This window comes from Callithrix jacchus, chromosome 1 (genome assembly GCF_049354715.1).
Source record: "Callithrix jacchus isolate 240 chromosome 1, calJac240_pri, whole genome shotgun sequence".
Taxonomy (NCBI): Eukaryota; Metazoa; Chordata; class Mammalia; order Primates; family Cebidae; genus Callithrix; species Callithrix jacchus.
In genome coordinates this window covers 185,232,121-185,245,751 of record NC_133502.1, presented here as the reverse complement: position 1 = coordinate 185,245,751, position 13,631 = coordinate 185,232,121, and the positions used below count along the sequence as shown (strand labels likewise).

General features: G+C 58.0%; 2 protein-coding genes across 21 annotated transcripts in view; both read right to left on the bottom strand.

The window, feature by feature from the left end:
- The window catches only part of RABL6 (RAB, member RAS oncogene family like 6), a 33,067-nt gene extending 30,993 nt beyond the window's left edge, over positions 1 to 2,074 (bottom strand). For all 14 annotated transcript variants that reach the window (XM_035263452.3, XM_035263502.3, XM_035263464.3 and 11 more), the window contains exon 1: positions 1,663 to 2,074. In XM_035263452.3, coding sequence (XP_035119343.2) covers positions 1,663 to 1,792 — 130 coding nt within the window. In that variant the 5' untranslated portion in view covers positions 1,793 to 2,074. The remainder of the gene's footprint in view (positions 1 to 1,662) is intronic.
- A 167-nt stretch (positions 2,075 to 2,241) lies between these two features.
- CCDC183 (coiled-coil domain containing 183) lies at positions 2,242 to 13,089 on the bottom strand. 7 transcript variants are annotated; one of them, XM_035263572.3, is made up of 14 exons: positions 12,947 to 13,089; positions 12,096 to 12,217; positions 11,559 to 11,636; positions 11,178 to 11,345; positions 10,911 to 11,015; positions 8,179 to 8,301; positions 5,685 to 5,810; positions 5,396 to 5,450; positions 4,770 to 4,870; positions 3,727 to 3,887; positions 3,303 to 3,471; positions 3,108 to 3,218; positions 2,909 to 3,005; positions 2,242 to 2,409 (listed from the first exon to the last, which is right to left on the bottom strand). In XM_035263572.3, the coding sequence occupies exons 1-14, from the start codon at positions 13,014 to 13,016 to the stop codon at positions 2,291 to 2,293; spliced, it is 1,605 nt and encodes a 534-aa protein (XP_035119463.1). In that variant the 5' UTR covers positions 13,017 to 13,089; the 3' UTR covers positions 2,242 to 2,290. The 7 variants fall into 7 exon arrangements, with proteins under 7 accessions (XP_035119463.1, XP_035119430.1, XP_035119456.1 ...); XM_035263539.3 differs by having other exon boundaries at positions 11,559 to 12,217; XM_035263565.3 differs by having other exon boundaries at positions 2,242 to 3,005.
- Between the last annotated feature and the right edge of the window lie 542 nt (positions 13,090 to 13,631).

The following is a 13,631-nucleotide window of genomic DNA, read 5'->3' as shown; positions in this document are numbered from 1 at the left end:
TACTGTAAGCAATAAAATTAAATAAGGGATCCAAATGCAGAGTCTAAAAATTTGTGTAAACTGAGTATTTTGACTCAACACTCTTCTCTGAAGGTCAGATAAGTACAAAATTTCGAGTATAACACATTTAAAATGAGCTTGCTTTTATTTTTATTCAAAATGCACAGCTTTATTTTCCTTACCAGACAGAGCCACACATGCAGCATGTTACAGTCATGACTTCTTCAGCGTGCTCCAGGGCTGCCACAGGATTTCCAGGAGCTCCTGGCCAGAGGAGTCCTGAGATTTAAAATAGTAAAGCTTTCTCCACAGCCTCAAGTTCCTTTGATGTTTGGGTTACTGAACACAAACTGAATGGATAATTTGTCTTCAACATAATCCACTTCTGTTTCTCAGCGTGGTTAGCCGCACTTTGTTTTCGATGAGCACTCCAATGTGAATGTCGTCAAAATCTCTTTTGTATGTTCTAGAGTATAAGAAAGGCCAGTACAGCCCCTGCTTTGGACACCAGTTTTCACACCTAGATGCTCAGGTTGATCTTTAAGCTGTTTTATTTAGTTTCCTGCTGAAGGTGTCAGGGTGAGGGCGGCCCAGGGAGTCTGTTCACAGGCTAGTCAGTGGCCAAGACTAAGGAAGCCGACATCCTCACCGTCCTCCTGGACTAACTCAACCGCTGTCCCCGTGGACACGGCAGGCGCATTCATGAATTTGCTTTTAAACCTGCACAAGAGTCTTTCTGATCATTAGTTCCTAAAATCCTACATTACCATGGAAATATCGTGAAGACTATAAGGCTCCCCTTAAAGTGGGCAGAAACTGAAGAGGCGAAGAGTCCTAAAATCTCACAGATACACGGAAACGGCTAAGAGAAGACAATATCAAAGCAGGGAACCACAGAAGAGCGTTTAAAGACTACCAGGAAAGAGCCCGCAAAATGGAAAAACTCAAAAGAGGTCAAGAGGACAATTTACATAATTTATAACAAAGGAAGGGAGCGTCCCAGGCTCTCAAGAGTGTGTAAATGACTTCTTCCCAGGGGGAATGCCATGTCCCCACAATCGAAAGTCAGCCCGTGCCTTCTGGAGCTTTTCTAAATATGTCCCCTTACAAACGCTTCTTTAAAAAAAAAAACAAAAGGGCGAGAACGTGTGGCGTAGTTAATATTCCGTCTTCAAACTCAAACGGAAGTCAACAAAGAAAAATCCCGGCTGAAATCAGGGCCGGCTGGGTTCCCCGCTCCTCCTGTAGGTGAACTGTGCCCGGGGCTCGCCACCGTGGAGCGTCGGGGACAAGGCGCCCCGGGCCGGCGGGCTCTGCCTGGCGTTATGTAATCACCCCAGACCTGGCAGCCGGGCCAATCCGGGCGCCGCCGACCCGCTCCACTGCACAGCGCGGCGGGAGCGACATGAACAGGCGCGTGCGGGCTGGGAAACGGCCCGCGCTTCAGGGGCCACGAGGACCCGGCCCCGGCCCGGCCTCTCCACCTGTCCCCTGGCCCGCGCCCCCGCTCCCAAAGCGTCCGGCGGGCCCGGCGCACCCCCCAACAGGCGGGCAGACGAGATCGACGCCCACCGCGCAGCGCCCGGGGCAGGTCCTGGGCTCGGAGACCCGCGAGCCGCCCTCACGCTCCCGCCCCCGCGCCTCCCGGCCCGCCTCACTCACTGTTGTACTGCACCCCCTTGGCAAAACGCCTCTGTAACGCTTGGTTCATGGACTGCAGCCCGGCGGGAATGTTCTTGTCCCGGCCCGGGGCCTGCTCCGACCCCACCAGCTTCTTCAGGGCGGAAAACATCTTCCCGCTCGGACGTCCCAGCCCGGGAGCGGCCGGCAAGCTCAGCGGCGGCGGGGAAGCGGCGCGACTCGCACCATGTCTCGGCGGCCCCGGCCTCCCTGGAGGCTGGAGCCGGCACGGCCAGAGGCCAGGATCCCGGTGGTGGAGCGCGGCCTCGAGCGGCGGCTCGGAAACCTCAGCCGCGGCGGCTCCGCTCCGGCCCCCGCGGCCTCAGGCACCGCCACACTCCAGGCGTCAGCGCCGCCATCTTGGCGCCGGCTTTGCGGGACGCCGGGGGGTCGCGAGGCTACGGGGCGCCGCGAGGGCCAAGGGCCGCGGCGCGCGCGGTCGGCGCATGCGCGGGCGGTTGTGGAGCGCAGTTCCCGGCCCCGGCCGTCTGCTCCCGCCGCGCCTCCCAGGGGCCTGCGTGCCCCGTGCTACTCCCTGAGATCCGGCGCCCGCAGTGGTCCTGGAAAAATGTTTATTTGTGTAACAAAGCGGGGAGCGGGGCGGGCGGGGCTACTTCTTCTTCTTCTTGGACGCCTTTAGCTTCCCCTCGATCAGCCGCTGCGCCTGCTTCTTGATCTCGGCGCGCGAAGGGACGTAGCTGTGGTCCACATCGGCGAACTGGAAGGTGTCTGCTGGCGGAGACGGCGGCTCGCACGCGCCTTCCCGGGGCGAGCCCACCCAGGCGCCCGGCCCGCCTCTCACCCCGCCCTCCGACCCCGGCCGGGTGCCCTGCCCCGGGGACAGCCCCCGCGTGCCGGGAGGACTCAGCCCAGCCCCTCCTCAGCTGCTGGCGCTGCCCTGCCTCGTCCTTCCCGCGGAAACCCCCTGGAGGCTCCGGCCCAGGCCTTCCCCGCGCTCCTCCCTGCTCTTAACCAGCCCCGGCGCCTCTCCCGCCGTCCTGTCTGGCATGGCATGCCCCTCCTTTCCGAGAAACGAAGTCATAAGTTATTTCAGTGGCTTTAGCCTCCTCCCAGGGCATCACCGAGTCTCCTCCATCAATTATAGTCCCGCAGGTACAACGGTCTCGCCCTGTAGCCCTGCTGTCCCTCCCGGGTGTCCTGGTGGGAGGTGAGCCAGGGTCTCGCTCCAGCCACCCGCCAGCAGCCGGCCCCTTTCCGAGACTTGTACCGATCATGTCCTCCTCCGGGTCTTCAAAGCTGATCCTGATGTTGTATTTCTCCTTCAGAGTCGAGGACTCCAGGGTGTCCCTCACCTTCGTGTTGGCCTGCAGGACAGAGCCCCCTTCAACCATGCAGACACTCTGAACGGGGCGCTGTCAGCTTTGAGGGGGCGTGGACTGTGCAGGTTCCTCCCAGCCCGGGGCTACCTCCTCCGTCCTGGACACCGTCTGCACTTTGTCAGCCAGGTACGTGAGCTTCCCCTCGCAGTACGCCAGTTTGCTATACAAATCGAGGGTGTCGGAGGGCACCACTTCTCTCTGCAGTCGGGGAGGAGGGTCTCATCTCCCCTGTGGCCCTGCCCAGGGACCCTGTGTACAGCAGCTCCGCCCCACTCCCGGTACCTGGGCGGAGGGCAAGGGGATGCCCATCAGCCGGGCATAGAGGTTGTCGACGCCCATCTGGATGGTCAACAGCAGCTTCTGGCCCTTGGTCATGTTGCTGTGCATGAGCTGCAGCCTCTCTTCTTCCTCTTTCAACATGTCTGTCATCTTCTTCTCAATGGACTTGAAGCTGCAGAGGGCAACAGGGACACAGCAGTGAGGGGCACAGGCCCGAGGGCCACCCAGGAGCCCCGTCCTGAGTTGGGTGCTATGCTAAAGTCAGGGACTCAGAAGCTCAGGTGTGGGCAAGTGCACTCCCCAGCCCCTCTGTGGGACACGCCGGCTTGTTAGCAGTGGATATACTCTCAGTTCCCAGCCTGGCTGCAGCCCAGGGGCCTTCGTGGGACCCTGGTTGGTGGCCCGCAGCCCCAGAAGCTGGGAGCACCTGATGGAGCTGGGCATCTGGTGGAACTTGAGCACAGCCTCCTCCAGCTCCAGCTGCTTCACCAGGGCCTTCAGCCGCAGCCGCCGCTCCTCACAGTCCTCCAGCTGCAGCTCCAGGTTCTCCTCTGTGTTCCTCTGGGCCAGGAAGCGGCCAGCAATGTCCTGGCCAGGTTGGGGGAGGGAGAAGCAGGTGTGGGCCAGGAAGGCAGGCACAGGGGGCTTCACAGAACTGGCTTCTTCTGTGCCCCTCCCAGAGGCTAGTGCACATTCTCTGCACTCATTCACAAGTGCAGTCACAGCTCACTGCAGCCTCAACCTCCCAGACTCAAGCAGTCCTCCCCCTTGTCTCCTGAGTAGCTGGGACCGCAGGTGTGCGCCACCACGATCAGCAGGGGTGAAGCGCTTGGTGGGTGTCATTGCATGCAACCCTTACAGCAGGCAGAGAAAGTAGATAACCCCATTTAGAGATAAGGAGACCATCACTGAGGGACACTGTGTCACTCTGAGTCCCTTGTCTGATAGTGGACAAGCTTGTCAGGGCAGTGGATGGGAGCTCAAGGCCTAGTCATGATAAACCGAGGGCCGAGCGCAGCGGCTCATATCTGTAATCCCAGCACTCTGGGAGGCCGAGGCGGGTGGATCACTTGAGGTCAGGAGTTCCAGACCAGCCTGGCCAGCATGGTGAAACTCCATCTCTACTAAAAATACAAAAAAAATTAGCCGGGCATGTTGATGCATGCCTGTAGTCCCAGCTACCTGGGAGGCTGAGGCAGGAGAATGGCTTGAACCCAGGAGGCGGACGTTGCAGAATGCAGTGGCTTTGCATTCTGGCCTAAGCAACAAAGCAAGACTCCATCTCAAAAAAAAAAAGTATATATAGAGAGATAGACAGATAGATCTATATAAACCCAGATGGGATTAAGATAAAAGGGTTTGCAAGGCCCAGGGAGCTGCCACTTTGTATGTCCATGCCAGAGCGCCTGCAGACCCCATCCCCGTTCAGCCACCCTCCTGACGTGCTCTGCGAACACCAGGGAGCATTACCCAGATGTGAGAGCATCGCACAGCGCTCTTGACCTTCTCCACCATAGCAGTCACGAGCGTCTGGTATTCCATTTCTGCCATGGAGGTCTCCTTTCTTCTCACTGGCAGAACAGAGGGGAGGGGCAGTCAGCATGCAGAGCTGGCTCATGGGCTCTGTATAAGGCCACTGGACACCTCTGTACCTACCCAGCTGATGGGGAGGCCACCCAAGGCACAGGTGTCCTTCAGAGGTGCCTACCCCCAGACCTGCTCCCTCCTCAGCCTGGCCCTATAGGGATGTCCCGGCAGCCCCAGAGCAGGGGCAGATGGGGAGCCATGTGGCATGATGGGCTCAGCAGTGCTTCTCAGAGGTAGCTTAGGTGCCGGGGTGCCCATCCTCTGCAGTCACTGGGGACTGGGCCCTTGGGTATGGAGCCCTTGGGTGCTGGGGCCAGGATCTCTGAGGCCACATTTGGCTGCAGGCTGTCAGCCTCTGCAGGGAGAGGCAGGGACTCATCCTTCCTTTCCCCTGGTGACCGCATGCCACACCTGGCCCCGGGGTGACCTGACCCGCTGGCCTGAGCCAGTGCCAGCCTCTCCTTGAGACCTTGACTGTGGGAGGTGCAGATGGGGAGCTGAGCCCTTACATTTCAGGGTCTCCACGCTCATCAGATTCGAGGGGAAGTCCAAGTCCATCTGGCCCTGATGGGAGGTGGGGGGGTGAGGAGGGGGATGAGACATCCTTTGCAAGGAGTGGGCCCGAGTGGTGGCCCCGAGCCTGCATCCACTTAGCTGTCGTGGGGGCCCTCGGCCCTGAGCCCGTCCACCCAGCTGTCGTGGGGGCCTGCGGCCCTGAGCTTGCGTCCACCCCGCTACTGTGGGGCCCTGGCTCTGAGCCTGTCCACGCCGCTGCTGTGGCCCGGGCCTGGGGCTCACCCGCCGGTACTTCTCACTGGTCTCTTTCGTATGGATCTTGTCGATCAGCTTCCTCTGCTGGTTGAGCCGGTTCTCCCTGGCCCTGCGCTCCTCGATGAAGGACGCCTCCTTTTGCCTCATGTTCCTCTGAGGACATGGGGTGGGCAGGGGTCAGTGACTGTCTCAATAAGGGCCCTCATGGCACTGAAGCCAGCAGCCATTGGCCATCCTCACCTCACTAGACTTGGAAGATGCCTCCCCACCACCAGCCACACCCTCTTCCTAAACCACCCATGCCCCTGCCCATGGCTGCCTCTGCTCAGGGCCCTGCTCGGATGTAGGGCTGATGGCCCCACAGGGTTGTGGGGTGAGCCTTATGCTGTGCTGAGGCGCAGGATCCGAGAAATAGAGACGGGACACAGAAGTACAAGAAAAACGGAGCTTGGCTTAGGGGGCCACGACACCTGTAAGCGGAGTCAGTCGAGGCCCCAAATGTCCAGAAGCATGAGTATTTATTGTGTATAGATTAGGGGGCAGGGCAGTGAGTGAAGTCATCTTTAAGGATAGTGATAGGGTCATGAGCAATAAAACATGGGGTCCAGCCCCATTAGGTCACCTAGGCCAGGAGGTGCACAGTGCACAGCAAAGGGCCCATTCCCACGAAGGCAAGGGCCATGCGCAGTAAGGGGTCCACCCCCATTAGGTCACCGAGGTATGAAGGTGGGCCGTGCGCAGTGTGCAATACTTCTATCTGTGGTCAAACTACTTCTAAGAAGATTTATAGGAGGATGCTTTAAATCACATAGCAGTGACAGAGCTGTCAGAGTTACCGCCACCTTCTGTCAGCTTCCAGTGGTTTCTATGGGAAGATGCTTTTTGAGCAGCACAGTAGCAAGAGCTGATAAAGTTCACGGTCACCAAGGTGGATTGCCGGTCTGAGGGCAGCCTTCCACAAGAACTGGAGCAAGGTCCTACAACTCCTTTATCAGGAGGAGTGGCTCTCGCCCCAAGCCTGCCATACAGAGCAATAAAACATGGGGTCAAGCCCCATTAGGTCACCTAGGGTAGGAGGGTATCTTTATGATACTGAACGCTGCCGCCTGGGCCATGGATTCTTGTCCTGGCATAACTGTTTTTCTCTTAAATCATGCTCTGCACTGTGTCTACTCTAGGCATTCCTCCAATGATAAGCTTCTTATTCCTTAATTCATGCTCTGCACTGTGTCCACTCTAGGCATTCCTCCGATATGAATTAGGATATAATTATAGGTATATATGTAGGGAAATGTTCTTTAGGCACTCATACTATTAACTATTATATGATTATATGTAGAGGATTATATAAAGGGATTCGTCAAGCCCTAATTCTATAAACTAACATATGATTATGTAAAGGATTATATAAAAGGAAACAGCTGAGTGGTAACACTATACAGTGAGATATTCCTCAAGCCCTAACTGTGCCAGGGTTCTGCTTAGCTCTCATTCCTTGGTGCCTATATGGGGGTTACCCACACTTGCCCATGCCTCTCGGAGCACATGCCAGCCCAGATGCTCCACTGCTCTCCAGCCCCTGGCCCGCAGCTGCCTCCTGGCCAGGTCCATGGAAAACTCACAAAATCAGATTGAGCCTGCCTGATAGAGTCATCCTCCTCCCCAAAACCTGGCCTCTTTCAGCATGCCCTTGGGTAGCTAAAACCATCCTCTGCCCACCCCTGCTCATCAACCCAGAGCCTACCCTCACTCTTGCCACTCCTGCTGCCAGAGCTTAGTGGGGCTGCCTCTTGAGAACGTCTCGGCTCTGTCACTCCTGGCCACCCCTTCACCCCGACCTGCCCAGGTGATCAGTGCCTCTGCCCTGGCACCTTCTCCGCAGTCTGAGTGCACCCTCTCTGAAGCATAGACCTGGTCACATCTTCCCTCCACCTCCTCCCAGGGCTCCAGGTCAGTGCGTAGTCCCCGGCCCAGCAGCCTCCACTGCCGTGGCCACATGCTGCTCTGCGCACCACGCCCCTCCTGGCCCAGGCCTTCACCTCCTCCTCCCCAGCCCTGGCACCTCCACCTTTGCAGGTCCACTCCCTGAGCCCAGCTCAAGCAATGCCTCCCTGGAAAGCCATCCGCCGCCCACCTCTCTCTGCCAGGCTGGCCCTGGGGCTGTGTGGCATTTCTTCATGGACTGTTGGATGAGTGCCACCCACTTCAGGAGGGCCGGGCCTGCTTGTCCTGGTCCCTGCTGTATCCCCAGAGCCTGGCAGGGCCTTGGGGGATACAGACTAGGTGGGCGGGGACCCCTGCTCTGCCCTGGCCGATTCTCTGCCTCCTCTACTTTATGGCTCCTTGGCCTGACGGGACCTGCTCTGTCCAGCGAATGAGCAGAGCAGGCTGGCAGGGCTGGCCACTGGATCCTGCCAGGGATTATAGGCATTGGGGTGTGGGGGTCTCCTGAGGGACGCTGGCCAGGAAGAGCTGAGAGAGCCAGCCCTGGAGGGCCCCCAGCCCTGGGCCCTTAGCTCACCTTGACCTCATCTGTGATCATCATGGCATCTTGGGACATGATCTTCATATCCGACAGCTCCGAGCAGTAGGTGACCACGAGGTTCTGCAGCTTGTCCAGCTCGGTGGGGTATCCAGCCAGCACCTGTGTTGAGTGGGGTTCTCTTGTGGCCCCTACAGAGTGGGCTGCAGCTGCCCGCAGCCGTCACCCCCAGACTCAGACCCCTGAGGACTGCTCTGTGGCCCCAGCCCCCTCCCCGCCAGGCATAAAACGGATGAAAGGAAATGTTTCATGGGGAGTGGACCGTGCTGGCCTGGTGGACTCCCACCACCCGGGGCCCAGCAACCCAGAGACACTGAAAGAGGCTGTGCCTAAATGATCTTCTGTGGAGAAAGCCGATTCTGAAACCCAGGAGGTTTGGGAGCAGCTTTGCTCTGAAGTGAAGCAGAGGGATCAGGACATGGGCTTGGGGTCAGAGAGTCAGGATTCAAGGCCAAGGCCGCTTCTGACAAGCTAGCTTAGCTGTGTGACATTAACGTTAATTTAACCTCTCTGAGTATCCCCATCTGTAAGAGGGTGATAACGGCTCTTCAGAAGGTTGCCGTCAGGATGAATTGAGAGTATAAATGGAAGTATACAGCCCAGGATAGCTTTGCTATTAGTATTTTGTTTTTAATACCTGTAAGTGTAGAATCTTTTTTTTTTTTTTTTTTTTTTTGCAACGGAGTTTCACTCTTGCCCAGGCTGGAGTGCAGTGGCACAATCTCAGCTCACTGCTGCAACCTCTGTCTCCTGGTTAAAGCAATTCTCATGCCTCAACCTCCTGAGTAGCTGGGATTACAGGCACATGCCACCATGCCTGGCTAATTTTCATATTTTTAGTAGAGATGAGATTTTATCACATTGGCCACGCTGGGGTCAAACTGCTGACCTCAGGTGATCCATCCACCTCGACCTCCCAAAGTGCTGGGATTATAAGCGTGAGCCACCACACTGGGCCTAGAATTATTTTTTAAAAATATGGATGACTGTGGGAATTACTGTGTTTGTTTTTTTTGTGAGACTGATTGTTACTCTATCACCCAGGATGGAGTGGAATGGCAAGATCTTGGCTTGCTGCAACCTCTGCTTCCTGGGTTCAAGGGATTCTCATGGCTCAGCCTCCTGAGTAGCTGGGATTGCAGGCACACACCACCATGCCCGGCTAATTTTTGTATTTTTAGTAGAGATGGGGTTTCACCATGTTGGTCAGGCTGGTCTCAACCTCCCAACCTCAGGTGATCCACCCACCTTGGCCTCCTAAAGTGCTGGGGTTACAGGCATGAGCCTCCATGCCCGGGCCGGGAATTATTGTTTTTTAAGTGTGTATGTTCTAAACAGAAGAAGGTGCTACTAGGGTACAGAAAGCACCAGCAGGAGGGGCGTGGACAGGGGTGTGGGCCCAGGAAGGAAAGAAGGGCAGGGCTTCCAGGTGAGCCAACAGGACCAGGGGCCAAGGCAAGAGGGACACGAAGAAGGACGGAGCTAGGAGCCACCTGGGCTGAGACAGCAGCAGAAAACTGCTGCAGTGCCACCCCCACTCACCACCGTCCTCCTAGACTGCACTTCCATGCGGTCACCTTCCTGAAGCATGGCTCTCCAGAGCACCCCTTCGCCCAGTCTTAGGGTGAGGTGTCTGGGAGCTTCCCCTGCCCCCTTTCCCAGCTGGCTCTGTGCTCCATCCACACACGGGCTCTCACACACATGCTCTCATGCTCTCACATACATATTCACACGTGCTCTCAAACATGCTCTCACATGCTCAAGCACGCTTACATGCACACTCACGTGCTGACATACATGCTGTCATGGGTTCACATATGCACACTCACGCACGTTCTCACAAACATGCTCACGTGCTCTCTCACGCTCATACGCTCACAGACGTGCTCACGTTCTCACACTCACTCTTAGCGCACCTAAAGCACTCTCCCTCCACACCTATAGTCCACCTGGAGCAGCTTTTGCTTTGTGAGCGGCTGAGGGGGCAGTGCTTAGCCTCCGTGAAGGGGGCCCTGCCTCACAGTTGAACCGCTGTTTGCCTCTGGCCTCGTCTGCAGGAAGCAGGGTGGGTGGGCTGGCTGGGACGGCAACAAGCTCTGCTTACAGGCGCGGGCAACCCTCAACAGTGCAAGGACTTTCTGAGGCGGCAGGACCCGTCTGTCAGAGGCCCAGGCAAGCAGAAGGTGATGGGCAAAATAGGAACGATACTAAATCATTTACTACGTGCAACAAAGTCCAAAGAATTCTGATACACCCCCGCGATGTGCTTCTTTGAAATAGCCAAAAATGAAGCTTTTGGGTTTTTTTGAGCTGGAGTCTCGCACTGTCACCCAGGCTGGAGTGCAATGGCACGATCTCCGCTCACTGCAACTTCCGCCTCCCAGGTTCAAGCAATTCTCTGCCTCAGCCTCCCAAGCAGCTGGGACTAAAGGCGCCACCACGCCCGGCTAACTTTTGTATTTTTAGTAGAGACAAGGTTACACCATCTGGGCCAGGTGGACGCCTGACCTCGTAATCCACCTGCTTCGGCCTCCCAAAGTGCTGGGATTACAAGCGTGAGCCACCGCGCCCAGCCCAGAAATGAAGTTTTAAAAAACATCTTCCACATGCTTCGACGTCCTATATAGCCGGTGCTCAAGCAGAGCTCAGGACGCTTCCGCCCCTCCCAGACCCCAGCCCCGGACCCGCCCCTCCCGGGCCGCTGAGCTCACTTTCTTCAGATAATCCAGCAGGTCCAAGTACAGCAGGTGGATGTTCTGGCTGGTGGTGATCTTGATCATTGTCTTCTCGATGTTGTTCTCCAGCTGGCGGATGATCTGGGGCGGACCGCGGGCGCGGTGAGAGCGCTTGGGGACCAGCCGCCCAGAGGGCGTCCGGCCTGGGCTTTCTTCGGAGGGGGTTGTGCTCTCCCAGCTCGCCCCCTCCCGCGAGCCCTGCCCCGGTGGCCCCGCCCCGTCTTCCCAGCCCCGCCTTCCCACCTGCAGCAGCCGCAGCTCCTCCTTGCTGGCGTCGGGCTGGCTCCGCAGGCTGGCCAGCTCCAGATGCATGCTCTCCAGCTTCTCCTCGCGCCGCCGCACCAGGTGGATCAGCAGATTGTGCGCGTTCACGCGGTCGAAGACGTACTTGCGCAGCTTCTCCTGCGCCACCTGGGTCGGGAAGGGCACCGCCCGCGCGTGGGTGCGCAGGGGGCAGAGATGGAGCCCGCCAGCAGGAGGCGGGTGGAGGCTCGTGGCAACCCCACAGGGACCCTGGGGCTGGGCACCTGCTCCATCCCTCGTCCGCTCCGCAACATCTAGTGGGGGGCGTGCGCTGGCAGGGGTGGGGAGGGTTGGGTCTCGAGGCCCCACGTGCCTGATTACCTCCATGGTGCTGCGGCAGTGCGCCAGCCGCAAGGGCACGTTTTTCCCGCAGGCCTTGGAGATGGTCCACTGGTCATACTGCAGAGCAGTGGCGGCTGAGCTGTGGCGGGCCCTTTGCGCACCCCCCCAGTCGGCGGCCCCTGCAGGCATTCCCCCCAGGGCCTCTTGTATGCCGTGCGAGCCCAGCAGGAGACCCCCTGCTCCCATGAGGAGCAGAACGCCGCGGGACCCCATCCTGGCCACCCAAGCTCGGATGTGACGGGGTTGGGGGAAGGTGGGCATGCAGAGGAGGGCCCAGGTTTCCCCTAGCTGGCTGGAGAGCCAGAGGGGCCCTGATGCAGGATGTGGGCTTACAGATGCCAAGCTCTCTGGGGTGACTGGAGCCCTGGGCACAGGTTCTAGCATAGCTCCTCCTCTCATGTCCCCTGGCTCCAGGAAAGTCAGGGTGGGGGTGGAGAGGAGGGCCCACCCTCCACCTGTGTGTCCTCTGCTCCTGCCCTGCTCCCCAGGCAGTGGGGAGGAGCCGGGTTTGTGCACCTTCTTGGCCAAAGCCCAGTCCTGGGCCCCGCGGCGGATCTTGCTGTGCAGGAGTGCCAGCGTGGCTTTGTTCTGGTTCATACTCTCTTTCACCCCCTGGATCTGGAGGGCCCGACACTGCTCTGTGGGCAGGTGGAGGGGTCAGAGTGGCCAGGATTGGGCCAAGGGCCTGACCTGGAATCCTCTGGGAGAGGCTTGAATTAGGGAGGCCCTGGGTCTGCGGGGATGCCACCTCCACGGCCAAGATCCTTCCTCCCACCCTGTCCTGGGGGACACCACTCCACTGCCCAGCAGCGGCTGTCTGAAGGGCTCTCAGTGGACAGGTACAGGGCTCACGCCTGTAATCCCAGCACTTTGGGAGGCCAAGATGGGCGGATCACCTGAGGTCAGGAGTTTGAGACCAGCCTGGTCAACAGCTTGAAACCTTGTCTTTACTAAAAATACAAAACTAGCCGGGCATGGTGGCACATGCCTGTAGTCCCAGCTACTTGGGAGGCTGAGACAGGAGAATCATTTGAACCCGGGAGGTGGAGGTTGCAGTGAGCTGAGATTACACCACTACACTCCACCTGGGTGACAGAGCAAGACTCCATCTAAAAATAATAAAAATACAAAAATTAGCTGGGTGTGGTGGCACACGCCTGATGTCCCAGCTAATCAGGAGGCTCAGGCAGGAGAATCACTTGAACCTGGGAGGTGAAGGTTGCAGTGAGCCGAGATTGTGCTACTGCACTCCAACCTGTATGACAGAGACTCCATCTCAAAACAAAACAAACCCCTAAAAGTTGTGCACCCTCAAACCCCGAGCCCCAGGCGGGCACGGCAGGCTGGTTGCAGCAATGCAGGCTCACCCTGGAGCCGAGTGATAGTCTTCAGCTCCTGGGTCTGCTCCTCCACTTCTGTCTCGCTGTGCCTCCTCATGGCTGCCCCCAGTGACCCTGTGTACCTCAAAGCCTCCCTGGGCTCTGGCTTGCTTAGAGCTGCCACTCAGACTGTCCCCAGAACCTCAGTGCATTATGAGGAGAGCCAGGGTTCTCACTGCCTGGGCAACCCTGGAATTGCAGGGCCTCCCTGCTGCACTCTGCCCCCAGCCACCTTGGGGCAGCCTCCGGAAAATCATTTGATTCACTTTGGGGCAGCTTCTGGACCTGTGTCCTAACTGAAACGAGTCTCTTGGCAGCTGCCCGAGATTTAGGAGCTCTGCTGGGCACATGTGCTGCTTTCTTTGAGGGGGAGGTTTGTGATGGGTCAGCAGCACCAGCACCCCGCACCTGCACCAGGTTCCCTCCCTGGTCCCTCCCATGCCCCAATCTGTCCTCCACGAAGCAGCTGGGTGAGCCTCCTAAAGTTATTCTGTTCCTGCCTTACGGGACCTCCGTCTGCACTCCCACCTCCAGCCCCAAGTCCAGACTCCATGCCCTGGGTGACCCGGCTCTTGGGACACCCCAGCCTTATCTCTTCTGACTTCTGTCCTTGACCTTGGCCGTGCTGCCTGGAAGCCACGATGCTTTACCCCACTTTCCTTTGGGAATTACT

Coding starts and splice junctions, on each gene's coding strand:
- CCDC183 (XM_035263522.3), bottom strand. CDS start 13,016: ATGAGGAGGCACAGCGAGACAGAAGTGGAGGAGCAGACCCAGGAGCTG. Junction 12,218..12,946: donor GACTATCACTCGGCTCCAGG/GTGAGCCTGCAT, acceptor ACCTGCCCACAG/AGCAGTGTCGGGCCCTCCAG. Junction 5,811..8,178: donor TGATCACAGATGAGGTCAAG/GTGAGCTAAGGG, acceptor CCATGTCCTCAG/AGGAACATGAGGCAAAAGGA.